Source organism: Hyaena hyaena, unplaced genomic scaffold (genome assembly GCF_003009895.1).
Source record: "Hyaena hyaena isolate Hyena2069 unplaced genomic scaffold, ASM300989v1 scaffold_294, whole genome shotgun sequence".
NCBI lineage: Eukaryota > Metazoa > Chordata > Mammalia > Carnivora > Hyaenidae > Hyaena > Hyaena hyaena.
Genome location: NW_024080923.1, coordinates 1,964,418 through 1,991,614, shown reverse-complemented (window position 1 = coordinate 1,991,614; position 27,197 = coordinate 1,964,418). Strand labels below are relative to the sequence as shown.

Below are 27,197 nucleotides of genomic sequence, written 5' to 3'. Positions count from 1 at the left end.
TGCAATTAAACTTGTTTATTGAAATAAACTGTGAGTAATACAGATTGTTTTCAGCATGTTACAGATGTCACACATTTCTCCTACTAATAGGCGATAGCCAGATGAAACACAATCGCCGAAAAATCTAGAATAATAAATTTTATTACTTAGACTCTCCCTAGAGGTCAGCAAACCCAACCCAACCCTTGAACAGATGAGGAAACCAAGGACCAGACAGGCTGGCGTCCCCCACTCTACAAATGTTTAGGGCACTGACCATGTGCCAGGCACTTATTTGGTGCTGGGCATATAAAAGTAAGCACAACGCGGTACCCGTATTCAAGCAGCTCGTAGCCAAGCTAGTGGGTGACAGTGTCCAGTAAGCAGGAAGCGAGCACACAGCCGAAGCAGTATCATGAGAACAGCATGCTCAAGCTACAGGGTGCACCCGATCCGGGCTCGGGAGCAGCATTCTGAAGGTCAAGTGCCAGCTGGCCTGCCAGGGGTGAGCAGAGGTCATACAGACACAGAGGGTGTGAAACAAGTGCCCCAGGAAGGCCCAGGTGAGCCAAAGGTAGTGCATTTAGTTAATCAAAGGAGTTCAAGTACAAAGGAATCCCTCTTCTGGATTTTGAAGACAACAGTCTCCTGACTTCTGACTCAGTGCTATTTTGAGAATACTACCTGTCTTTCTAGATCCCCTGACAAATACGTGATGATTCCGCACGTATGTATCAATACTCTTGCATAGAAAAAAAGGTAGCATACATAGCTCATGCTTCCCTAGGTACAGACATCAAGATTTTCAAACCCTCTCGTTTTACAGTGTCTCTTGGAGGCATGATTACTTTGCTTTATGGCCTTTTGTTTCCTCCCCAAATTTACATCACTCAGGTCATGCCATAAAGCCCTTACTCCTGGAAGGGATTTTAAGGAATCACTAAGTCGGTGGCGACAGGTGCAGGAGGTGGGGCTGGGGGAGGACTCAGCCCCCGGCCCGGCAGTAAAGGAGCCGTTATCTGTAGAGCGCGTACAAGTTAACAGTAACACTGACCAAGATCGTCCTGCCTTTTACTGTCACCCGGTGGCAGCTATCTTCAGTCACGCCAGTGATGAAACACTGCTCCCCGCCAGGCACAGCGCTCCTGCCGGCCCCGCCCGTGCACGCCAGTGCGCCTGGATACACCTGCGCACGCGGGGGGGGCACACCTGGACACACCTGCGCACGCGGGGGGCACACCTGGATACACCTGCGCACGCGGGGGGGCACACCTGGACACACCTGGCACGCGGGGGGGCACACCTGGACACACCTGGCACACGGGGGCCAGCGCCCGTGCAGGCTGGGCGCCTGACTGAAGTCCCCGGGTTGCCCTCCCTTCCGTTCCTGTCCCCGCACATCCTCCAGTCCAGTCCCTTCTGTAAACAAGGCGCGAGTAGTCAACAAAGTATGTACAGAGAACCCCGATCGACGTGCATCTTCCTACAAGGAGGACATGTATCTCCAGGGGAGGTTCTTACTTCTCGAAAGCCTCACGTTCCTTTCGAGGTGGGGATGACGTCCGAGGCCAGCACCTCTGCGCTCACGGGCTTCCCACGAGCAGTCGCCCCCCAGCCACTCGGCCTGGGCCGTCTGGCAGGTGCTGGGCGGCGTAAACACCGAGGGGTCTTCAATGCCCAGCTGTATGTCGAAAAACCGCGTGGACAGTATCACGCTGTAGTTCTTGGTGAAGGTTTCCTGGACGGGGTAGCAATCCTTGGCTGTGTAAATGCCAATCCAGGTTTCATCTGTAAGAGGGAGGGAGGGTGACTTTGTGATGTAGAAGGCAGGCAGGACGACCGTGTTGTGTTTTTTTTCTCTTGTGGGAAAATATGCATAAAATTTACCATCATAACTATTTGTAAGTCGTTCAGGGGCACCAAGTACGTCCACATTGTTGTGAAGACATCACCACCCTCTGTCTCCAGAACTTTTTCGTCTTCCCCAGTTGAAACTCTGTGCCCTTTAGCACTAACTCCGCACTCCCCTCCCCTAGCCCCTGGCACCCCCATTCCACTTTCTGTCGCTGAGAACGGGACTACTCTAGGCAACTCACGTAAGTGGAATTATATAGTATGTTTCCTCTGCTGACTGGCTTATTTCACTCAGCATAATGTCCTCAAGGTTCATCTACGTGGTAGCATGTGACGGAATCCCTTCCTTTTTTAGGGTTAAATAGCAATCCATCGTCTGTTCTCACATTGTCCGTTCTGGGTATTCATTATTCTGCTGAGGGACACCTGGGTTGGTTTCCACCATCTGGCAGAATTCATTCATTCATTATTCACTCATTCATTATCATGAAGAATGCTGCTGCAAACCTGGGTGCACACGTATCTTCTTGAGTCCCTGCTTTCCGTGCCTTCAGATGTACACTCAGCAGTGGAATCGCTAGGTCATATGCTAATTGTATGCTAAACTCGGCGGCGGGGGTGGGGATGGAGGGAACTGTTTTCACACTGTTTTGGCCTGTTTCCCACACAAGCCCTAACGCCTGTGTATCCGAAACAGCTTCGGAGTGGGCATGCAGAGGCACCGCCGAGAACAGCTTCCATTCTATACACAAAAGCAGATGCTCAGAATAATGGGAGTGGATCTGGACACTGTAATTTGAGGAAGTGACACAGAGACTCTAACATATACCTTAGACAGACATCTTCCGTGTCCCAGATCTCAGGCTTATTAAACATCAGAGCCAAGGCTAAGCCCATAACAGCCAAGGTGGTAGAAAGGTACAGGTGGTGCTGGAAGGCGGGGGTGTTTCAAATAGGCTTACACCCTGGAGCTAAACGACTAGTAGAGTACACACGGGGGCTCCGAAGCAGGTTGGGGGGGGGGGTGGATGTTAAACAATTGGATTAAGCTTTTAAATGTTAACTACCTTCCTTAGTGGACTTAACCTTTTTTCCCATCATGCTTCCTGGGACGCAGCCCTTGGATATTTTTTGAAGCCTTACATGATCTAGCCGACTTCCTGTCAGACCACTCCTGGACGGTGATCTGCTCTAGGGGTCCCCCGATGTAGTACTGGTCCTCAAAGGTGGCGTTCTGAGGAATGTCTAGAGGGTCCCAGGGCTCCGTCAGGGTGATCTTGGAGCACTGTTTGGTGGCTTGTTCAATCTGAAACATCACTCCATCCTTATAGAGCAAAATATATTCAAATAATCTGAAAGACAGATATAAAGAGACTTCATGTTATAATCATCATGCCTTCGGTCAGCGCACCGTCCAAAGGCCTGCGATATAAGTTACTTCTGGAATAGAACAAGCAGAAAAAATAGTTTGGCTTGATAGGCAATCATTTATTTGTTTATGAGCACGAGGCGCTTTGATAACCTAAATACAAAATAATTAAGACTAACGAGTTCAAAACTGAATATCAAATAACTGAGCACCTATTATATGTCAGACTCTGTGCTTAGGCTACAAACATGGGGAAGACAGGGCCCTGGGTTAACGGCTGGTTTGTGACCTTGGAGCACAGGGACACAAGAGGATCTGGCTTCGGCTTGGTTGAGTTCTCCCTGCAGCACTGAATCGGGAATTACTGGGGTGCATCAGGAAGCCGCTGAGGTCAGACCACACACCTGTGCCCCATTGCCTCAACTGTCAGTCATGAGTAATGGGCTTTCGGGGTGAGGCACAGCTGCGTGAGAATGGGCCCTCCTCCCATACCCGTGGGAGGCCGAGATGAGCAGGCAGAAGGTGAGGGGACCCCGGAATGACTGGTTTCCCGTGCAGCTTGTCCACATGCTCTAGGCCTCGTCTCTCCAGCCCACGCGTACGCCCCATGTGTGGAGTGAGCCAGAGGTATCCCCGGCTGGACTGGGAGTCTGCAGACGCCCCCCGTCACCCAGCACATGGCACTGTCACATGTGTCACACACAGTCCCGCGTCTAAAAGTTAAGCAATCCAGGAGATGGATTCCGAAATGTGTCTGATCGTCAGTCCAAGACTCAGGCCACTGCTGTCGGTCCAGCAGAGCGGCTGCAGCCTTGAGCTCACCCAGTGAAGAGCCTCGAGGGGATACTTTCGATGAGCAAATAAAAGGCAGCCAACATATGACCTGTGGTATGTGAGGCTCACTCCACTCCAGCCTCCATCTGCCTCCAGGGCAAGCCATCCCACGTCCAAGCTTAGAAAGTACCTTCTGGAAAAACCATTATAAAGGATCACTATCTATCTGGTCAAAATGGTACCACAATTTTAGTGTTATGCTCCCGTTTTCTACGGAGCCAGCATGGAAATATACACAGGACCTCATTTTATATATTTAGATATACCTATCCTGCTTCATTCCAGGAAACACTTGAAATGGCGTATGAGGGTCAGACCCATGCACAGACTTTTAGAAGTGGGAGTGATCGCAGAAAGAGAAGGAAGCGTTCATTTGCTGCGACACTGCTCCCATAAACGTGGAGCCGACCTCTCATAATAATACACGTGCAGGGTTCACACCCTCAGAAAGCCCTTCGAAGGAGATGGGGTGGGATTGTCACTGTCCTCTCATGCCCAGTGAAGTCCCTGGCACGTCAGTCTAAACATTCATGGAAGGAGCACACACACCTGGGGTACCTGAGTGGCTCAGTCTGTTGAGTGTCCAACTCTTGATCTCTGCTCAGGTCATGATCTCATGGTTCGTGAGTTCGAGTCCTGAGTCCGGCTCTGCACTGAGCATGGAGCCCAGCTGGGATTTTCTCTCTCTCTGTCTCCCTTTCTCTCTCTCTGACTCCCTCTCTCTCTGCCCTCCCCTGCTTGCACATACTTTCTAAATAAATATTTATTTTTAAAAAAGGAGTACAAAGACATTAGTATCAATATTAGAGCACTGTCCATTCATAAACATGGGACTCTGTACAGAGACCTGTTCCACGGTCCTCTCGGTGACAGCAAGCCCCACAGAACACCTGCTCCGTGTGCCCTCAGCGGGGGCTGTCATCTTTATTCTTCTCCTTGCCATCAGCAGCCCTCCGTGTGCCTTCCCAAGTCCCAGGCATCTAGCCCAGACAGCCGTTGGTCACTTTTGCCAGAACTCCAGCGGTATGCTTCTCACAGCGCAGGACTGCGCCCTGGACAGTACGCACCACGGGCGGGGGGGGGGGGGCCCTTCCTGAGAACAGCCCTTAGCTCCCGAATCCACAGGGCGCAGGAGGTGGGAGCCTGGCAGCCATGCTGGCCCTACGAGGGCCGGCCACCCTCCACAGAGCTCCCGGGACCAGAGGTGGACATCCCACCCAGGGGAGACCATCGGATCCTCGCCCCCTAACGTGGAGTTGTGGCCGCGCAGGTCACAGGTAGGCTCGGAAGCCATGGGAGGCTGGTTCCAGTGTGTGAACTGAGCGAGAGTGAAGAAGAATGAAGCAGAGCGAGGCACCAGCAAGCTGGGATTCCAGCAGTTGGCCACCTCCTGGATGCAGGTCTGTTTCCTCTGGTGTCCGGAACCTTCCTTTCTTCTGCTTGGAACTTTTTGTGTGACTCATAACCAGGTCTCCTCTCGAGGGGAGTTGAGGACCCCACGGGTCCCCCTAGAGCCCCGGAGAGCAGCCGCTGGGACAGCCGTGTCGTGTGTGGCGTGGCGTGGTGTGGTGGTGCAGCCTGCCACAGACCCCTGGCCACCGCTGCCCGCCCGAGGAACAGCCACCGGCTGCGGAAGGGAAGGGGTTCTGCCTGCTCCACTCTGTCCCGAGGCCAGCTCTGCCCCTCCACAGAGGTCAAATTTACTTTTAAAATGAGAACTCTCTGGAGCATCCGACTTTGGTGCAGGTTGTGATCTCGTGGTCCGTGAGTTCGAGTCCTGCGTCGGGCTCTGTGCTGACAGCTCAGAGCCTGGAGCTGCTTCCGAGTCTGTGTCTCCCTCTCTCTCTGCTCCTCCACTACTCTTGGTCTGTCTCTCTCAAAAATAAATAAACATTGGGGCGCCTGAGTGGCTCAGCTGGTTAAGTGTCCGACTTCGGCTTGGGTCATGATCTCGCGGTTTGTGGGTTCGAGCCCTGCATCGGGCTCTGTGCTGACTGCCAGCTCAGAGCCTGGAGCCTGTTTTGGATTCTGTGTCTCCCTCTCTCTCTGACCCTTCACTGCTCTCTCTCTCTCTCAGAAATAAATAAAACATTTAAAAAAATTTTTTTAAATAAATAAACATTAAAAAATTTTAAATAAAGCAATAAAATTAGAACTCTGGACTTGAAGTCATCCTTATAAAATGTTAATGTTTATTACTTCTGGGTGGTCTGAGCACAGGTGTTTGTTACAGTGTTCTCTGTACTCTTCTGTTTTCAAAATATTTAGTATTTTTAAAAGAGGCCATAATCTGATACTGAGGTTGTGTTGACAGTGCCTTAAGTAAAACAGAAAATATTAATTTAATGGGAAACCCAAACTAACCGAATCATTGTTTTTTTGTTTTTCAAAATCCCAAATGGGTAGAAAAGCGAGTGTTGGGAAAGGAGCCGCTGAGGCTTGGGTGTGCGTGGGAACATATTCACAGTGCAGAGGTGAGGCTCTCCGTCGCAAACAGGATACAGGCTCCGGAGCCCGAGATAGAGCCATTAGGTCAAAATGCAGAGATCAGCCAGGGTTGAAATGAATCATCTGCCCGGGACGCTGTGCGGGTTATTCCCTGCACAGACCCTAAGGGCTGACGGTCTTCAACAGAAACTTGGGCCCGGGAAGCGAGATCAGAGCCTGGCTCTGAACTGAAGGGCATTGCGAGGATGGGCGCCGTCCGTGACACTCCCGGGGTGCAAGCAAGGTGAGGCGCTGGGAAGGGCCTGGAGGACAAGGCAGCAGGCCAGCCCTGGGCCAACGGCCGCCTGCAAACTCCTCCTTGCTGGCCAGATCCCGAGCAAAGCACGGTTCCCGGGAGGGCCCGGCGAGGCCTCGGCTGTGAGCAAGGTCAGGCCGGCCGGGCCGGGCCGAGGGGACAGCGGGCTGAGCTCTCACCGCAGCCTCGGTGCAGACGGGTGCCCAGGCCCCATTCTGCCTCTCACCTCCTGGCACCGAGGACTTCTGTTGCGTCTGACGAATTTCTCAGGCCGCACTGACCATTTCTCTTCTTTCCTGAAAAATCCATTTTCTTAAAAAGTAGCTTCTACCATCCCCATGTTCTCCAAAACACTGAAAACCTGCAGACGTTTTAGATCTTTTGAACATGGGCGTCTGGTTTTGGTAAAATTGATTCATGTTCAAAGTAAAAAAAAAAAAAACAAAATCCAAAGAGAAATGGAAGATGACGTAAAAATGGCCCCCCAGAATCTCGAACTTACGGAAATAACAACTCTGTACCTCTCTGTGTCTAAACATACAGTGATATTTTCATTTCAATTTCTTAAAAGCCGGTAAAATAGACAGAACATAAAATTTACTACCTTAAGCACTTTTAAGTGCGCAGCTCACTAGTGCTAAGTGCTCTCATTCTGTTTCGAGAACTCTTTTCATTTTGCAAAACTGAAACCCTGTGCCCATTAAACAGCTCCCCATGTCTCCCTCCCCCAGCTCCTGGCAACCACCGGTCTCCCTTCTGTCCCCGTGAACTTGACTTATTTAGGGACCTCCTACAAGTGGAATCATTCGATAGCCAATCAACTGTGTGACTGGCTCATTTCACTGAGGATAATGTCCTCACGGTGCATCCATGTTGTCGCACGTGTCAGAGGTTCCTTCCTTTTTAAGGCTAATATCCCACTGAAAGTATACAGCACATTTTGCTTACCCATTCATCTGTGCCGGGCCCTGGCTTGTGTCCACCTTTAGGCTACTGTGAATAATGCTGCTATGAATGTGGCTGTACAAATATTGTACTGAGTTTTCATTATGTGTCTTGGACACATTTCACAAAAATGAGTGAATATACTGTCTTCTTTTTTTTTTTAATGAATGAATATAATGTTCTCTAACCTAAATTTCAATTTTTTTATCTTAATGTTTGCTTTGAGAGAAAGAGAGGGAGAGCACGTGCAAGTGGGAGAGGGGCAGAGAGAAAGGGAGAGAGAGAATCGTGGGGCTCCATCTCACAAATCATGAGAGCACAACTTGATCCAAAATCAAGAGTTGGGTGCTTAAACGACTGAGCCACCCAAGCACCCCTCTAATGTACATTTAAAATTCAACAATGTGTCCTTGATAGCCTTCCATGTCAAAAAATATGACATCTATGGAATCATTTTTTCCTAATTCATTAAGAAATGTTTTTTGAATGTTTATTTCTGAGAGAGAGAGAGAGAGAATGCAGGGGAAGGGCAGAGAGGATCCACAGTGGGCTCTGCACTGACAGCCACAGGCCCAGTGTGGGGCTCGAACTCACGAGCCAGGAGATCATGACTTGATCCAAAGTTGGATACTCAACTGTCTGAGCCCCCCAGGCGCCCCTGAAATATTTCTTAAGTGCAGAAGAGCTGAAGGACTAGTACAATGATCACCTTTGTATCAACCACTTAGATTTTGGCACATTTGCTTTTTCTAAATATTTGCTAAAAACAGGGCCTGTCTTGCCTCTGGCCGCACTACCATTATCACACTTGAAAAATTAAAATTAAGTCCCTAATGCCAGCTAATGTCTGCTCCATAGTCAGCTGTCCCCCCAGAACTCATTTTAAACTCTTTTTAAAAATCAGAACGCAGTCACGTCTCAAGCATTATATTTGGTAGTTACACCTCTACTGTTTTAAAAATCTGGAACACTACTCCTATCTTTTTAAAAAAATGTTTTTAAATACGTATTTATTATTGAGAGACACAGACAGAGCATGAGCAGGGAGGGACAGAGAGAGAGGGAGACACAGAATCTGAAGCAGCTCCAGGCTCTGAGCTGTCAGCACAGAGCCCAACGCGGGGCTCGAACCCACGGACCGTGAGATCGTGCCCTGAGCCGAAGTCGGACGCTTAACCGACTGAGCCCCCCAGGCGCCCCTGTCTTCTTCCTCTTTTTTTTTTTTTTTTTAATGTGGGCTTGACTCTCTGAAGACCCCAGCTCTGCACACAGTCCCCGTTCTAGATTTTTGTCAGTGTCCTAACTTAAGTTGTTGCTCTAGAACCTGTCATCCCTCCCAACTGGACATGGGTTCTAAAGGCTAGATGTGCTCTGGTTAAAGATTTTTGGAAAGAAATGGAGAAGGCTGCGTACTTCCTGGTGCATCACATGCGAGGACAAGGGATGTCCCAGCCCACGCTTAGCGCTACCGACTTCCATCACGTGTCGTGACTCCGGATGCCTTCACCATGACGATGTTTCCCTTCAGAGTCAGCAAGTAATTGATCAATAATACTGTGTGAAGCTGGGGATAGCCTGTTGGCCAATAACTGTCACCTAAGATTATGTCCTGAATCAACTATGTCACCAGAGATGGGTGGGAATGGTACCAACGGTATAACAAATGACATCTATCTATTTATCAATCATCACTCTGGACCCAAGAATTTTTATGTACTCAGTGTATGACAGTTAAAGGCATTATTCCATTTGATGCTCAAATTGTCCCAAGTTCCCTCAGTGGCAGTTGTTTCCAGCTGGTATTTGTAGCTTTGATGTGGCCCCTTAGTGTTCGAGTGCTTGTGTATATGTATGTATATGTGTGTGTGTGTGTGTGTGTGTGTGTGTGTATGTATGCTTGTGTGTATATGTATATACATGTATGTGTTTGTGTATACACACACACTATATACATCATATGTGTGTGTACACACACACACACACCACGTTTTGCTTCAGTGGTCCCCTACTCGTGACCACTTAGATTATTTCCACAATTTGTTAATATTAACAAAGCTGAATATAAATTGGAGAGAAACCCTTTTGCCTTTCTCTGTTTACAACCCTATGAAAAGTTTATAGATTGGAATTGTTGGATCAAATAAAATTCCCATTTTATATTTTACAAGATACTACTGTTTCCCAAAAGGAATACCAGGATTTTTAACTGGATGTAGAGCTTCACTCACTGTTTTCATTAGAAAGGTGCTGACAGGGAGCCTGGGGGGCTCAGTCGGTTAAGTGTCAACTTCAGCTCAGGTCATGACCTTGCCATCTGTGTTCCAGCCCCGCATCGGGCACCTGCTTCAGATTCTGTGTCTCCCGCTCTCTCTTCCCCTTCCCTACTCACGCTCTTTCTCTCTCTCTCTCTCAAAAATAAATAAACATTAAACAATATTTTTTAATTTAAAAAAAAGTACTGAAAATTTGCCCAACTAAGGGCCCCTGGGTGGCTCAGTCAGTTAAGCATCTGACTTCGGCTCAGGTCATGATCTTGTGGTTCGTGAGTTCAAGCCCTGCGTCGGGCTCGGTGCTGCCAGCTCAGAGCCTGGAGCCTGTCTTCGGATTCTGTGACTCCCTCTCTCTCTGCCCCTCCCCTGCTCATGCTGTCTCTCTCTCTCTCTCTCTCTCTCTCTTTCTCTCTCAGAAATAAATAAAACATTAAAAAAAATTTTTTAAAGCATCCAACTCTTGATTTTGGCTCAGGTCATGATCTCAGGGTTCGAGAGATTGAGCCCCACACTGACAGCATGGAGCCTGCTAGGGATTCTCTCTCTCTCTCTCTCTCTCTTTCTCTGCCCCTCCTCTGCTCTCTCTCTCTCCTCAAAATAAATAAATTATCATTGAAAAAGTTTACCCAACCATACTAAGGCAGGGGAAAAATCTTTCTGTCTAGTTCAGGATAAGGTTACAGACACTATGAACTGCACTGTACCAAAGCTGAGGTCGAGAACTCCAGGTTCCCAGTCTATTACTGGTGAGCTGTGTGATCATAATTTCAGTCTCCCTATGTCTCAGAGGTAACGAGAGACCCAAATTTTGAAGCTCAAAGCATTTGTATGAAGATGATTTAAGACGGCAGATATAAAACTGTTCTATAAATGCAAGGGATTGTAGCTTTGCAGGAACGTCGGGAAGTGGCTCTGTTTACTGTTACCCATTAATGCTTAATGAGGAAACGACTCACTTAACTTGTGTACATAGACTTGATCGGCTGTGTAACAAAGAAGGTCTAGTTCATCCGGGTGGGACGAAGGATGAAGGGGAGACCAATCCTGAGTGCGATAGCAGACCCCTCGGCAGCAGCCCTTTCTCTCTTGCTGCCTCTCAATATAGAGGTTAAGTATATTCATCTATTCACTTCCTTAGTTTCCCTTAGAGCTAGGGGTACAGTTGGCTCTGGCCTTGGAAATCTAAGAGGAAGTCTGTTGGGAGAGGAAATGCCCTGGAGATTTCTCTTCTCCCATAAAGGCAGACTCCCTGTCCCGTTGTATGTCTTTCATTTCCTGTCTGAATAAAGGGAGAGAAAGCTCAGAGTGGAGGCAGCCATCTTACAGCCATGAGGCAACAGGTCAGCGGGCCATTTTGCAGCCGTGAGCGAACAGTCTCTGGAGAAGACCCAGGGGCCTGGATGATACTGTTGAGTCAGACCTAGGAGCACGTGTCACCAGAATTCTGAGGTAAACTACAACCATCCTCGTAGTTGAAGCCTCCATTCACCAATTTTCTGACACGTGCGGCTGAAAGCACCGTAGATGAAATAAATCAAATCCACTGCTTTATAGTTATTATCAGATCCATTTTTTTAACAACCCTCCCGGAGCCCTTCATTCCAGAATGCGCAGGGCCCGAGGATTTGGCTAAGCCCAGAACCCACAATACCAGAGCCTGACCTGGGCGTGGGGAAGCCTGAGCAGCTACTGCCCATCCAGCCAGGACGCAACTGTTTTTCTGTCTTGAATCAGAGCAGCGAAGGGGAAAAAATACAGTCTGAGGCAGAGGTTACAGACTGGCAAATTCAGCTGGCTGACACATTATTAGCTTTTTCCTTTCTTTCTTTCTTTTTTTTTTAACAGATGAGAAAATATGAGGCTTGGAGCATAACTAAGTAGTAAATGATGTGCCGGGATTGGACTCGGGGTCTGATCTCCTATCAGATCCGTTCTAATTCACTAATGCTATGATCCTTCCCATCCACATATAACTGCTTGGCCATCCGAGCTATCTTCAGTTACAGAAAAGGGAGTGGACAGATATTAGATTGTGATTTCAAAAGGACTTTGGCTTTTGTGGAAGAAATTGGACAACCTCTGGATTTGTTTAATATGCAATATAATATATTAGTAATTCATGCCAGCTCTGTGACTCGAGGCCGGAAGAATGGAGTTTCGGCCACTTGCCATTCTGGCGTGTACCGAGGTTGAGTTACACCCTACAGTAATTATGAGACATAAAAGAAAAACGCTATTTCAAAATTGTTGTGTTAGACACCAACTTCATCGTGTAGGCTGATACCAACCACATACAACAAAAGGAATATTAAATTACTGGATAATGCAGCCCTAGGAGAAGTAAAATCAAAGACTAATTTTGCGTGCAATTTAAGAAGCTGTACGGTGATGGAACTCCACTGCTTGGATTCTAGTTCAAAAGAGGAAAACGCTGCTCCAGAAACTGAAGCGATTTTCTTTTTTTCCAAAAATGTTTCAGGATGAATACTGGCACAGGCACATACTCTTTCATCTAATGGAAGATCATGAAAAATGTGTCATGAGTTCAAGCTGTCTTTGTTTTTCAGCATTAAAAGGAAGATCCTCATTAGTACCGAGGTACCCATGTTGTGATTGCACCTGGTGATTTCTGGAACCACTTTTCAGAAGGTATAAAGAAGTCTGGGAGAGTATTAGAACAGTCAGGTTCATACAGTCAGCACCCTGCTTTTCAGGAGAAACTTCTCAGTTGCACTGTGTGTAAATATAAACGCAGACACTCTTCCAGCTAACAGTTACTGACTCTGTAAATCTTATTTTTTACTTTCTTTGGGATGTGGGATAATACTGAATTTAAGAAGAGAATAATGTGTGACCACAACAATAGCTCTCTACTAAAAACATGATTGAAAATACATGGGTTATGTAAGAAAAACATGATTATCAAAATAGCAAATGCAGCAGAGGCGACACAGAGTACTTTGGGAAACAAAGAAACAAACAAACAAGAAACAGAACAGTGAATTAAAAGGTATGATTCCAGAACTCTGGGAAGAACATGGGAAGGGATGAAAAGGCTACTGGAAAGTTAAGAAATTTGGGGGAACACAGGGTGCCTGGGGGGCTCAGTTGGGTAAGCATCCAACTTGGGCTCAGGTCATGATCTCACGGTTCGTGGGTTTGAGCCCCACGTCGGGCTCTCTGCTGACAGTGTGGAGCCTATTTCAGATTCTCTGCCTCTCTGCGCCCACCCCCCCTTTCAAAAAAACATTAAAAAAAAAAGAAATTTAGGGGAACTGATATAAGAGAACCAACACATCTAAGTACAGAGATATTCTACAAGAAACAAAGAAATGTTTTCCTTCTTGCTTGTAGAGTATCAAGACTTCAGAAACAGCAGATGAAATCTCCCCTAGAGCTAGACATGACCTGGAGGTGTTAATGATGTTCCAGGATAACAGAAACGACCTATAAAAACTAGGGCAGGAAAAAAAATTATTAAAACTAAACCAAAATTAGTTTGGTATCGGGGCGCCTGGGTGGCTTAGTCGGTTAAGCGTCCAACTTTCGCTTAGGTCATGATCTCGCGGTTCGTGGGTTCGAGCCCCGCGTCGGGCTCTGTGCTGACTGCCAGCTCAGAGCCTGGAGCCTGTTTCAGTCTGTGACTCCCTCTCTCTCTGACCCTCCCCTGCTCACGCTGTCTCTCTCTCTCTCTCTCTCCTAGAAATAAATAAAACATTTAAAAACAAAAAAAAACAAAAAACAAAATTAGTTTGGTATCAGACTTCTCTTCTAGAGCTCTAAATGCCATATAGCAAATTTTTAACAAAAAATACTATTATTATGCAATGAATTGTTTACTTATTTTGAGAGAGAGACAGAGTGAGTGGGGCAGTGGCAGAGGGAAAGGGAGAGAGAGGGAGGGAGAGAGGAAGAGAGAGAGATCCAGGTGCCTCTGTGCTGGCAACACAGAGCCTGACAGAGGTCTCAAACTCAGGAAACTGTGAGATCATGACCTGAGCCAAAACCAAGAGATAGATGCTCAGCTGACTAGGCTATCCAGGCACCCCTATTATCCAATGAATGGTACACACCCCAAAGTTACCGTTATGTAAAACAGCAATAAGTAGATGTTCTCAGACATTCTAAATTTCTGGAAGTATACAATGGCAACAGTACCCTCTTGGAGGAAAATTAATTGAATACATTTTCTAGCTGACATAAACATGAATCAAAATAAAGGATTCAGATAGATAAGAATATTAGCAAAGAAGAAATTGCGGTGAATAATAAAAGGAATAAATAATGTATGTTTCTTTTGTGGCAAAGCTACTTAGAAGTTTGTACAAACACACAATAAAAAGTCCTCTGTGTTTAACAAGTGAGGAGGTTGACCTTTTAGAGGCTTGACTCAGCAGAGTGAAAGAAGGAAGCACTAGAAGCCATGCAAACACTTTAAATTCTTTTCAGCCTAGTGAGTAGGACCTAAATAAGCGTGCGTCCTTTACAAAAGAAGTTGTATTCTGGTAACAGAGAAGTGGATTCCTTAGGGGAACTGAGACATCACGTGGGTGGCTTCTCGAGGGTCCCCAGGGCAAGCCGGACAATACCTGGAGCTGGACGGAGTGGGGGGGGGGTTGAGGGGGGAGGCTGAGGGGGATCACTGTCCAAAATACGGTGTATGACAAAGAGTCATGCAAAGGGTAGAAGGCTCAATTCAGAGAGAGAGAGGACTTCCACATGCAGAAGAAACATATAAACCACATCAGAACATGGCGCTTAACCAATGGCATTTCGGTGGTTATTAAATCTGGAGCAGATTCTCTCTCCAGCACCTCTGCTCCCCAGGGGGTGAGCTGGTAAAACTGCACACTGGTCCACTGCCCTGTTCCAACTCAGACAACTCCATGGTTTCTCCGGCATCTTCCTCAGAGGAACATCTGCCTTTCACAACTTGACATCCTGGATCAAGAGATCCCTGGTGAGGCATTCTGGGAAGGAGGATTTATAATTCCTGGGAATACAGGATGTATCTCAGTAAGGGACTCAGTAAGGTGGCGGGTGGGGGGGGGGGTCTGTTTTAGAAGCTTTGGAGCCAATGCAGATGGTCTGGTTTACCACAGTGCTCCCTGCAAGTATTTTCCAGCAAACTCAGGAGACCTTGCATCAGGGGTGAACCTGGAGGCCACGCCAACCAGCGTGGTAGTTCATGGCGCCTCATACATTCCTCCGAAGTTACATCTCACCTGTAGCTGATGACGCTATGTCAGCCTGAGGAACTCATGTGCCCTTGGCCCTGTACCACCACCATCTTCCCATCTGACTACACCTTCCTTGGCGACTTCTGAGACGCTCCAGAATAGCAGGTTCTCTGGGTTCCACGATCTGAGTGTTTGTGTCCCTCCTCCAACCACCAAACTGATCTTGAAAACCTAATGCCCACGGTGATGGCAGGAGCAGTGAGGTCTCTGGGAGGCGATTCATGAGGGTGGAGGCTTCATGGATGGGATTAGCGCTCTTACACGAGAGGCCCCAGCACGTGAAGATACATGTGAAGATACATGCTGGGGCCCTCCACCATGTGAAGATACAATGAAAGGTCTATGACCAGAAGGGAGCCCTTCCCCACCCATGCTGGCACCCTGATCTCAGCTGTCCACCTTCCAGAACTGTAAACAATGAACTTTTCTGGTATTCATTACAACAGCCTGAACCTCCTGAGGCACTGGGGGAGCTTGGAGGGGTTACTTTGGTGCCTCCTCTCAGGCAGGCTGACGTTTCTCACTCATTGGCAGAGCTCACACTCCGGAACTTTCCTCGCTGATCTAGCGTTGGCCACAACAAAAGCAGCCTTCCGTGAACGGGGCAACACAGCCTTTTTGTCCAGCGACAGCTGCCTTCTGTTTAAAAGCTGTCTGTCCAAAAGCTTCTCCATTGTTTGGAGGGTCTGAGGGCCAGGGGGGAATCCCGGGGTGGGGGTGGGGGGTCAGATTCCTCAAATGTCCTCTCCATTCAAAGAGGCACTGATTCTGAAGGAAGCCATTGGCACTTGGGAAATTCGCAATGCCCACATGGGGGAAAATTCTCCAAAACTGGGACTGTGGAGCAAGTGAAACTCTGAAGATAGTGTTTGATGAGGGAAGAGCTGGGGACGAGCTCGTGGATGAAATGAACATGGCGGATCCATTTCAGCAGGTCATGGTAGCTCTCCTGGCGGGATCCACCTCAAGCCTGCTTACAAAACTATACAAAATATGGGTAAGCAGTGCCATCTGAGGTCAAAAATTGTTCTTGATAAAGGAGATACATGATGTACAGTATAAATAATTAATAAACCATAAAACCCTTCTGTAAATCCATAAGTTGATTGTCAACATATCATGAGGGAAAAGAAAATACAAATACAGAATATTGAGAAGGAAAAAAGGATTGATAGATAAGGTGGGGTTGTTTCAGAGTTCAGAGAATATCATAGAAATGTATTAGGATGATAAATATAATCTTGATGAAATGGAAGATTTTCTAGGAAAATATAAATAACCAAAACTAATGCAGAATTAAGCATAAAGTTAAGGGGATAAATGGCCAGAGGTGGGGAAAAACCCTTAGAGGGGTCTAATGAGGTCTTAGATCTTTGATCTCAAAAGGAGATCAATGAGCTACTTTTCCAAAAGGGGTTGGGTCCTAATGGCTTCAGGAATTATTTTTTTCCAACCCCAAGTCTGTAGAGCAATAGAGACATATAGAAAGCTTGCCAATTCTTTTATCATTTTACAAAGCTTTTTCTATATTAAAGTACAGAAAGCAGAAAAAATAAAAACTAAAAACAAGCTGGATTGTGGCTAGGGATTAAAAACAAATCTTAAATATCAGTGAGTCAAATTAAGCAGACTACTAAAAGACTAATACATAATGATAAATTAGAACTTATTTTAGGAGCACAAAGATGGTTACTGTAAAGCAATCCATTCGTACAAATCCCTAGGTTTGTGAAGTTTCGTATCCACCCCGATTAAATTCTTTATAAAATAGGTCAGAAAAACATGAAGGAGTGTCTTGGTGAAACCAACAGCCCATAGGAGACTTACGTGTAGAATTTCAGAGACAGTCACAACACAGTGAGAGTCACAATAGGTGTGACAGCACTGTAGGCATGTCATCGTGCACTTGTTCTTTCTTCATCATTTTAGAAATCAGTTAAAGATAATTAGCCTCCTGGGGCATCTGGGTGGCTCAGTCGCTTGAGCGTCCAACTCTTGATTTCAGCTCAGGTCATGATCTCAGGGTGGTGGGATCAAGCCCAGTGTCAAACTCTGCACTGAGCGTGGAGCTTGCTTGGGATTCTCTCTCTCTCTCTCTCTCTCTCTCTCTCCCCCTCTGCTCCTCTCCTCCACTTGCTCTCTCTCACTCTCTCAAAATAAACATTAAAAAAGAAAAGAAAGAAAGAAATTATTCTATTAATGGTTACTTTAGTATGAGAAACATGTACAACATTTTGTTAAATATAAAAAAGTGCAGACCATTTTTCCATCTTAATTTTCAAATTTCATACACAGGAATAGGAAAAGAAATCCAGACACACATGCATCAGGGTTCTTAATCTATATGGAGGGTCTATGAGCCATCTTTACTCTCTTTACTCTGCGCTTCTGTGTTATTTAGGCTTTTCTGCCATGAACACGCATAATGCTAGTCATCCAAAAGCCATAAAACTGGTGTTTCTTCGCTCAACACACATTAATTGAGTCTTACTACGTACCACGCACTTCCAGATGCTGGGGTTTGGGTGATCAGCCAAACCAGTAACATTCTCTCACTGATGGAGAGACAGATAAACACCGGACAAATTAACCGACCGGACAATGTCATGCAGGGATCACGCCCTGAGGAAAACAGAACAGGATGTGATAGAGAGTGGCTGGTGGAGGGGGCGTCGCAGAGGGTCCCTCTGGGGAGATAGCGAGCTGAGACCCGGTGAGAAGCCAGTTCAAAGATGAGCGAAGGGGACGAGTCAGCATGGATGAGCTCGCACAGTGAAAATAAGCCGGTTGTGAAACGGTATGTGCTACAGAATGCGTGCCGGGCGTCGAAAAGTCTCCTAGGACATTCAGAAGATGCTAAGAGTAGTCATACTGGTTGAGCAGTTATGGATAACTTTTTCCTCTTTGCTTACTGTACTCTGGATATCCTTCTCCAATAAATAAATGTGTCAGCATTATTACTCACTCCCTCATTCAGCTATCTCCCCCCAAAAATCTAGTTCTGTGAGGCTAGAGATACAGCAGCAACCAAATCAAAGTTCCTAACAATGATGCCTTGCTCTGGGGCGAGGGGAGGCAGAGGAGATGAGGAAACAGGTTTAAAAAACATTAAATAGTAAGTCAGTTAGCAGTAAGTATCTTGAACATGTGAGGCGGTGACGTGGAGTGTATGAGAACGGTGGCAGGTGAGACAGTCAGATTTGGGAAGGGGTCGTGCAGCTTTTTGGGGAAAACGCTTTCTGTGCGCAGGAAGCAACAACGCAGGTGCCAGCAGTGGGGGAGGGGAGGAACATGCTGAGCCCTGGGCTGGAGCACGCTGGCAACCAGGGGATGCTACATGACAAGGTCAGGGACACGGTATGGAGGGAGCAGACCCCTTAGGGCGGCTGGGCCCTTGTAAGGACATTTATTCTCAGAGACAGAAAGGCACTGGAGGCTTCTGATCAGACAAGTGATATGATACCATATTTTTAGTGGAATCACCATTCAAGCTGCTATGCTGAGAACAGAAAGGGGCAAGTGTTGAAGTAGGCGGACCCATTAGGAGCCTAGTGCAAAGAGCCCAGGCAAGAACATTGAGGGTTTGGACCTTCGGAATGGTAGTGAACAGGTAGAGTGTGAGTCTCCACCAAAATTAGAGACGATAGGATCTGCTTATGGATTACTCGTGGCCTGTGGGAGAAGAGGAAATCAGAGGTGGCTCTGACAGTTGGTCCTGAGCAAATGGAGTAGCAATTAGCTGAACCTGAGAAACCTGCAAGAAGGATGACTTTCGATGTGCCTGTTTGTTTGTTTTCAGGGGAGGCATCGGTTTGGGGTATGCAGAGTCTGAGATGACGATCGGAGATCCAAAGGAAGAGGTCAACTCAGCATTTGGATATAGGGGCTTGGGGGGAGGGTACAGGACTGGGGTCGGGGGAGCTCTGGGCTGGAGACACGCTTGTGGGCGTCTTCTGTGGGGAGATGCCATCTAAAGCCATGACTCAGCTGAAGGCACCAACTGAGGGGTACAGACAGAAGAGTAAAGGGATGGAAGGGCGCCTGGGTGGCTCAGTCGGCTGAGTGTCCGGCTTTGGCTCAGGTCATGATCTCATGGCTCGTGAATTCGAGCTCTGCGTCGGGCTCTGTGCCAACAGCTCGGAGCCTGGAGCTGCTTCCGATTCTGTGTGTGTGTCTCTCTCTCTGTCTCTCAAAAATAAAAATAAAACATTTAAAAAATTAAAGAGAAGAAAAAAGTAACGGGATGGCAAGCCTGAGCCGTGGGACCTTCTACCATTAATGGTCCACAGGAAGACGAGGAAGAGCAAAAGGAACTGAGAAAGAAAGGAAATGAGGTGGAAGGAAGGACATGGGGAGAATGCGGTGTCTTGAAGCCCCCGTGAACAAAGATATCAAGATGGAGGAAATGAGCATCGTAAAAGGAGGGCTGATCAAAGATCATTCAGTTAGTAACGTGAAGCGTGCTGCTCTCCAGCTGAGCAGTCTCAGGGGAGGTGGGTTGCTCAAAGTTTGGTTGGCGGAGGTTCAAGAGAGGATGGGGCGGGGGGGTCAAAAATTGGACTTAGCTTGAGATTTGCTTTAAATAGAAGGGGAGAATGGGGTTTCAGCTGGTGGGATCGAGACAGGAATTTTTTCTTTAAAAATGGGTAAAATAAAAGAAATTATAAAGGGGAAAATAGAAGATTTTTACTGGAATTGGGGAAATATAAGACTATCACATTTAGTCCAGGAAAAACAAACCACTAATTGGTGGAATATTTTCAGATCTTTGGGCACTGTGCCCCTGACCGCCATCTTCGAGGGCAGAATCAGGAAGAAACGGCTCAAGGTCAACGGAGTGAAGTAAAGATGCATTCCGGGCAGTTGGGGGGCCACCTCCGGCTTCTAGTTAGAAGTTAGTCTTATACCCACCAGCCCTGTGACTCTGTGGGGCTTGTCTTCCTTGGCACTTAAAGTTCCTTGCTGGCTGCTTCTCCTCTGCCTCCCCCCGAAGTCCAGGGTCGACACACTCACTGAACTAAGACTCAAAGCAAACTTTACAGGCTTCCAAGAAAATCTCTTCCTTGAAGAAAAACTCAGTTTTGCAAATCAGCATGGTTTATTTTCGAGGATCAAAAGGCCACAAGCGGTCAGATTTCCTGAGCTAATAATAAAAGAAAGTGCTGGCTCTTGGTCTCAGGAGAGATCAAGAGGAGGGAAGAAAGGCAAAAAGAGTCCATCTGAAATCTGAAAGTCATGATGTCTTCAGATAGAAGCCTAATCCAGGCAAAACAAGGTTTGCAATTAAATAAATCCATGGAGCACTTCATACTAACTGACCTCCCCCAGCCACACAGATACATTCTGAGGACTGACAACCATAGAGTCCTGAGAAATCCAAAAGCAGACAAACATAAAATATATATATATACATACACATACATATATGTGTATATATATATACATACACATACATATATATATATATATATATAACCCGATCTTCCCCTTTCTCTCGTTCAACAATGTTGTCTAAAGTCACAAGGTAAGGCCAAGCAAAGTAGCCATCAGCATGGCCTGGTTGAGGGTGCAGAGCCCGAGTGCAGTGAGGAGGACACCCATGTAGGAGGGGACATCCCAGCCATGCACAGTTGGTTATACTGCGACTGAATAATGGGAACCAGTTTTCTCTGAGAAGGGGCCTATGAAAACAAACCATGTGGTAGTGGGGTGAAATCGGAGGTTCTGGGGCAGATACATATATGGATCAGATCTGGACGCATAGCAATGTATGCACATGTAAATCTACGTGTATACGTAAGAGTGACTCTGTGTGTGTGTGTGTGTGTGTGTGTGTGTGTGTGTGTGTTGAAATCTATATTCCCTTTCCTTTGTCCCCTGAGAGGGTTTGGAAGCAGCACCACCTAATAGCCATGAGCATAATGAAAGCAGAGATCTTGGCATCCAAATATTATTTTCCGGTAAAAGTTACCAGAGCTTCTTGAGAAATGGCACAAGAAATGGCGCAAATCTTGACTTATTACAAGACTTAAGCAGAGAGGGTACAGATGATTTGGGGACGTCTTATTGTGGCAACAAAAAAAAAGGTGCTCAAAGAATAAGAGGTACATGTTAAAAGAACATAAAAGCCAACTTAGAGAGGTGCCCATTGGCCACATCTGGGATAACGTGAACGTCAAACCAAACAATGAGAGCAAATGCATTACAGTGAGAATCCTTGAATCTGTGCTGATACAAGTAAATGAACAAGTTGAATGTCATGAAAAATGGGGTGCGTACCTGGTTTTATTTTGTACATGTATCCATGCATTACAAAGTTAAAAGGTGTCACTTAACAGTGAAGAGACTTTGCGGCCACCAGTTAACCAAGCGATCAGAGGGAACATCGGGGAGCAGCAAGAACAGAATACTACCTCTGTGATATTCCTACCACGGGTGAATAACTAGAATATCATCGTAAGGAAACATTCAACTAAAAACCCAGAAATGAGGAACAGTCTACCAAATAACTGGTTTGCCCTCTTCAAAAGTATCAAAGTACAAGAAAGACTGAGGAACCGTTCCAGACAGAACACCTAAATGCAATGCTTGAATATAAACTGGGTCCTTTTTGCTATAAACAGTATAAAAGAACAATTGCATTTCAGATGGTAGAAATGAATCCGTGTTAATTTGCTGACTCCTAGGGCTGCGTTGCAGTTACACGGGAGAATATCCTTGTTTGCAGGCAATACACACTGAAGTATCTGGGAGTTGTAGGGATATCACGTTGGCAATTCACTCTCAAATGATTCAGGGGGGGAAACTGGCTGTGTACTATCACTGCAACCTTTCTGTACGAGCGAGATCATTTCAAAATAAAATAAAATTCTATATCTCTAGGGGTAAAAACCCTTATCCTGTTGTTGAAACACAATGACCGTTGAAGTTGCCTAGTGTGATAACAGCCCTTGGGATTAATCTTCCACAGCAGATATATGGAGGAACATTCTGGAAGCAGTGCTGTTCATGCCCTAGTGTGCTCAGAGCTCCCACACAGACGAGAGCCTTCTGAGTTTGCAGCCAAAGCACTTGAGGGTGGTCCCTCTTTTCTCTAGCCATTGAATACAGGTTTAGGTGAAAAAGAGAAGGGAGAAAAAGCATTTTGGTTTTATCCATGCAAAGGGACAAGCTGAGAAAAGAATTAGAATCCATGTCAAGTTCATCGCATCTTGGTAGAAACAGGAATCAGCCTGATGTAATAAAAGCATGATTAATATCATTAAATCATTAAATGATTAGTATCATTTAATCTCTAAGGAAGAAGGCCTAAATAGTATTTAGTATAAACATTGTAGATCCTTAAAATTAAATTCAAAGACAAGAAACTGATATCCTGAGAAGTAAGGGATATCATTGCAGTGGGGAAGCCAGGGCTCAAGGCCATGTCTGGCATCCCATGACCCTCTCACTGCACGTCTGTGCTCTCTCTACAACACGATGTGGCTTTCTCCAAAAATACGAAACAGAAACGATATTCTGCTCTCCAAGAAATAGAATGCCCAGGCAAAACTGAGGCTGCCAGGAACTGATCAGAGTTTGATTGAGAATCCATTTTCTTTTCATCTTTTTTTTAAATTTCTAGGAGAGAGAGAGAGTGAGACAGCGTGAGCAGGGGAGGGTCAGAGAGAGAGGGAGTCACAGACCGAAGCAGGCTCCAGGCTCTGAGCTGGCAGTCAGCACAGAGCCCGACGCGGGGCTCGAACCCACCAACCGCGAGATCATGACCTAAGCGAAAGTCGGACGCTTAACCGACTAAGCCACCCAGGCGCCCCTTCTTTTCATCTTTTACCCCCGCCCCCCCAAATCCCCGAAGGTGTAGGATTGGTAGTTGAATGGTCTTCTAAGATATGCTCCCTAACACAGCCAGGCATATTTTCTTAATCCCTCTCTGCTCACTCTGTATCAGTAGTGTCATTGATTCTAACCCCCAAGCCACCATTTTGTAAGTGGGCGCAGTGAGCTACTGGTGGCCTAATAAAATTCATTCAGTATCTACACTGCTTCTCCCACAAAGTTCAACACGTTCACTGAAATATGAAAATAATCTTCTTGCTTTTCCTGGGTCTTCCAAATGCGATACTTTTGAGTTTAGCCAAGGAGTCAGGAAGGACAGTTGGAACCAGAAAACTAAATAGTATCAATTACTAATATTTCCCATTCTCTGCTAAGGCTGTCTTATCTGAAGCTTATAAAGTCGTTTAATCTTTTCCATCATCTCAGGGAAAAGAAAGCCTGGAAAATCCTAGTCATTCCACAGTAACTATCAGTGGGATTTTCCATAACTATCTGGATGCAAAATAAAAATCTTAAGAAGTTGATCCAATTCTAAAACTTACTTCTCAACTTACTAATAAATATGAAGAGACAACCCATCCATTTTTTCTTCAAATAACATCTGGTTTCTTGGCCGGACTGCTATACCTGAAAAAGCTTCTGAGTTTATTCCAGCAAATCTACATTTAAAGAGCTTAAAAATGCATTTATGCACTTAAACATTCTTTCCTACATCTGACTTAAGGCCTGAGATGGGACTGTGAGACAGGAACTTGCCAGGAAACTGGGAAGATGGGGAATAAAACTGCCTTCTAAAAACTAAACTGTGAGATCAACAACTGATAGGCCAGGACAAAGGCATGAGAAATCACTGCATGGGGGGGGACAAAACCCTCTCGGTGCAAGACTTGGCTGAGACCAACCAACTAACGACAGAACACATGCACATAAAGGCTATAGTAATCGATCATGGAGTCATGGATGAGGAAAGGTTGCTGAGACAGCCTGAACAGTACTCGCCAGAGTGGAGGGAGTCTGGCCCAGCAGGGCTGGGGTAGCACAGAACCATTCTTGACGAGACCTGTGTCTGATGAAAATGAACGCATCACTTCATCGCAGCCCCATTACCCCGGGCCGGCCTGTCTTGTTCGTGATGGAAAGCTCAACGCTGCACGTACGGCCTGGCCGAGAGCAGGCGATCATTAGATTCAGTGACTCTGCTCCAACTTTTTGCTCACAACCTCCTGATTATAATTTGGCTCGCCTACAGGGAGAGAATGACCTAGTCTTGTGGATCTGAGCATCCTGGCCCCCGTGCCAGCCACAGCACTCGCTGAAACATACGTTGTAGCTGGGAAGCCTCTTGCTGTGAGTCACCTCCCAAAGGAAGGGCTCTGGAAGGTCCAGAGGGTCAAGCTGCTGAGCCCACAGGCTGGCAGCGAGTCTCTGGGCCCAGGTCAGTTTACCAGGATGGTGACAGTGATACTGGTGTCGGAGACGGCCGAAGCCACGCACTGAGCAGGGACTACGTGTCAGACACCGCACCACGTGCTCTACATCCTGGAACTGGGTGAAACCCCACGGCAATCCAATACATTAGGCACCATGAGTATTCCCATTTTGTGAATGAGGAAACTGAGGCTCAGAAAGCTTTAGTAATCTCCCCAACGACCCACATCAGGATGCCTGCACTCAGACCCAGACTTACCCAACTCTAAAGCTTAATCTCTTCCCTTGTGAGAATACGGCGTCTGGGGGAACGGAGCCTGACCCTTCTCCTGGCCACACCCCTCTGCTCAGCAGTGTGCTCTGGGCCATTCCGGTCCGTCTGCGACATGACCGTCCGTCGGTACGCCAGCCTCCCCATCAGGGCACTAAAGGCTAGCAATTTCTCCCCGGTCAGAAGCGCGCAAAGCCAACCGTATCTCAGTGAACAGCGCCAGTATCTCCTTCACGCCATCAGAAGCCCAAAATGGCCACCTCTCCTTGACTCTTCCCTCTCCTCACCTCCTCTTGTCGGTAAACCCCCTCCATGCGTCCCTAATGAGTCTGCTTCTCACCACCTCCACGGCGGTTACCCATCTTACACCTGGACCCCGACAAAAGTCCCCCAGATCAGGTGTTTGCTTCCACCCCTGCCCTCCTTTGCTGGAAACCATACACCCAGTGATCAGCCCGTAATGCAATCATGACATTCCGCTGTTTGAAAATCCTTCAGTGAGTCCCAACCTCTCCACATCCTCCGTCTTCAGGCCTAACAGTGACTGGTCTGCAGTCCTTGGTACACACGCAGCCTGTCTGCTCCAGAATGTGCTGGAATACACCCGCAGCCCCACCCCAGCCCCAGCAGTCTTCCCTCCTCAGGTCACTGGTGCAGGGGCTTTGAGCCTCACGCACGCGTCAGCTCCTGCATGGAGCCTGGGTTAGTGGCCCGTCGAAAGTGCACCCGTTACACTCAGCACATCCTTCATCTCACCGAGTGGGAATTTTCCTTCATGTAGCTCTGCTCCCAGACCGGGACCTCCCCAAGGCCCAGGACCCACTCTGTTTGAACAAAGTGCTTGCCATGGAAACAATGCACGAAGAATGAATGAGAGCCCGGTAATATAGCACAGGTACCGGAAAGCACCCAGCTTCCTGGAGTCCCAGCTGAGTGGTCCTGAAAAAAAACTGTTGAATCTCCCTGGACCTCAGATTCTCGGTCTATAAAACCAAGATCATTAAGTTTCCGCTGTTAAACGGTTGTAAGATTGTCACGTAATACTGGAAAGCCCTCAGCACAATGCCAGGTATAAAATAAGCACACAAACATTGGTTGTTGTTACTATGTCCTTTGAGACGGAGCCACGGTGTTCTTTAAAGGCCTCAGAGATATTTCCAGGCCCCTGTGATGACTCGATGACTCGGCTGCTCCAGATGTCCTCAGGCCTCACGTTTTACCTTTCCACACGCATTAGCTTCCATCCTCGAACATACGGCTTTGAAAGCTTCTGTTCCTTCAGTACTTTCTTCAAGACACCTAACTCCTCAACAGACGCTTTTAGGTGAAATAACATCATTTGCCCCCGATCTTACAGCTCCCTGGGGCCTTCAACCATGGGCTCACATGCCACCTCCTTATGCAAATGCCGCAGAGGGGCCCGCGTAACCCGCCCACACGCACAGGGACGTCACAGGGAGCGGACAGGTGGTGACCCCGAAACAGAAATCAGGCCTCAAAGGGGGCAGGAGGAAGCGGAGGTCTCAGGAAGAGGAGGGCCATTGTCGCAGCGGACATGGGAAGGTGAAGCGTGAGGCCAGGAACAACATGGCCTCCCTCCTGCGTGGAATACTGTGCAGCTACTAAAAATAGCTCAGGGTCCAGTCAATAAAATGGCAAATAAGAACGCATTAAGAGGTGGTGTGTGCAAAGAAAGATCATGACTTCTGATCACAGTGTGTCTAACTTGCTTTAAAAATTTTTAAGGAAGTTGGCCCAAAGGTCCACAGCTGTAACCGGGAGGTGATATTTTCCTTGACTCCCCACACCTTTTGCAGGGTCGCCCCGCGCTTTTCAAATGCAACCAGAATTCTTCGCAGAAACACCCTCCGCGCGCCTGCCTCGCAGACGGCTCCGGGAAGAGGGGGCGCGGCGCAAACCACACGCCCGGGGCCGCGGGGGCTCCGAGGGCCTGACGCAGCAGCGTGGGCACCGGGGCGGACCTGGGCACCGGCCCCGCCGCCGCCCGCGCCTTCTGCACCGGCCCCCGCCCAGCCCCCCGACCCGGCCGCCAGCGCCGCCGAGCGTCTCCTCGGCCCAGCGGCCGCCACCCCAGGGCCGCCGCGACCTCGCCGCCCGCCCGCCCGCGGCCCCGGTACCTCTTGCAGGGGATCAGCGCCTTGCGTTCGTCCAGCACCCGCACGCGCCGGTTGAGCCCGTCGTAGGAGAGGAGGGCGCGGCTGGTGCGCCCGGTGCTCTGCCGGTACCCAACCTGGCGGCCCTCCCACTGCTGCGGCGCCTGGCACGGGCGCGGGGTCCCCGGCGCGCCCCCGGCCCCCGCCCCCGGCGCCGCCGCCCCCAGGCCGCAGAGGCCGCCCAGCGCGCAGACCCAGAGGCCGCGCAGCAGCCAGGCGCCCAGGGCCCCGCGGAGCCGAGCGCGCCCCGGCAT

The 27,197-nt window shown here is 47.7% G+C and overlaps 1 protein-coding gene across 2 annotated transcripts; it reads right to left on the bottom strand.

The window, feature by feature from the left end:
- On the bottom strand, positions 1 to 27,197 carry EPDR1 (ependymin related 1). 2 transcript variants are annotated; one of them, XR_005530970.1, is made up of 4 exons: positions 26,908 to 27,197; positions 2,977 to 3,185; positions 1,189 to 1,767; positions 1 to 1,155 (listed from the first exon to the last, which is right to left on the bottom strand). XR_005530970.1 is itself a non-coding variant. In XM_039247243.1 (3 exons), exons 1-3 carry the CDS (start codon positions 27,195 to 27,197, stop codon positions 1,463 to 1,465), a joined length of 804 nt encoding a protein of 267 aa, XP_039103174.1. In that variant the 3' UTR covers positions 1 to 1,462. The 2 variants fall into 2 exon arrangements, 1 of the variants encoding a protein (XP_039103174.1); XM_039247243.1 differs by having other exon boundaries at positions 1 to 1,767.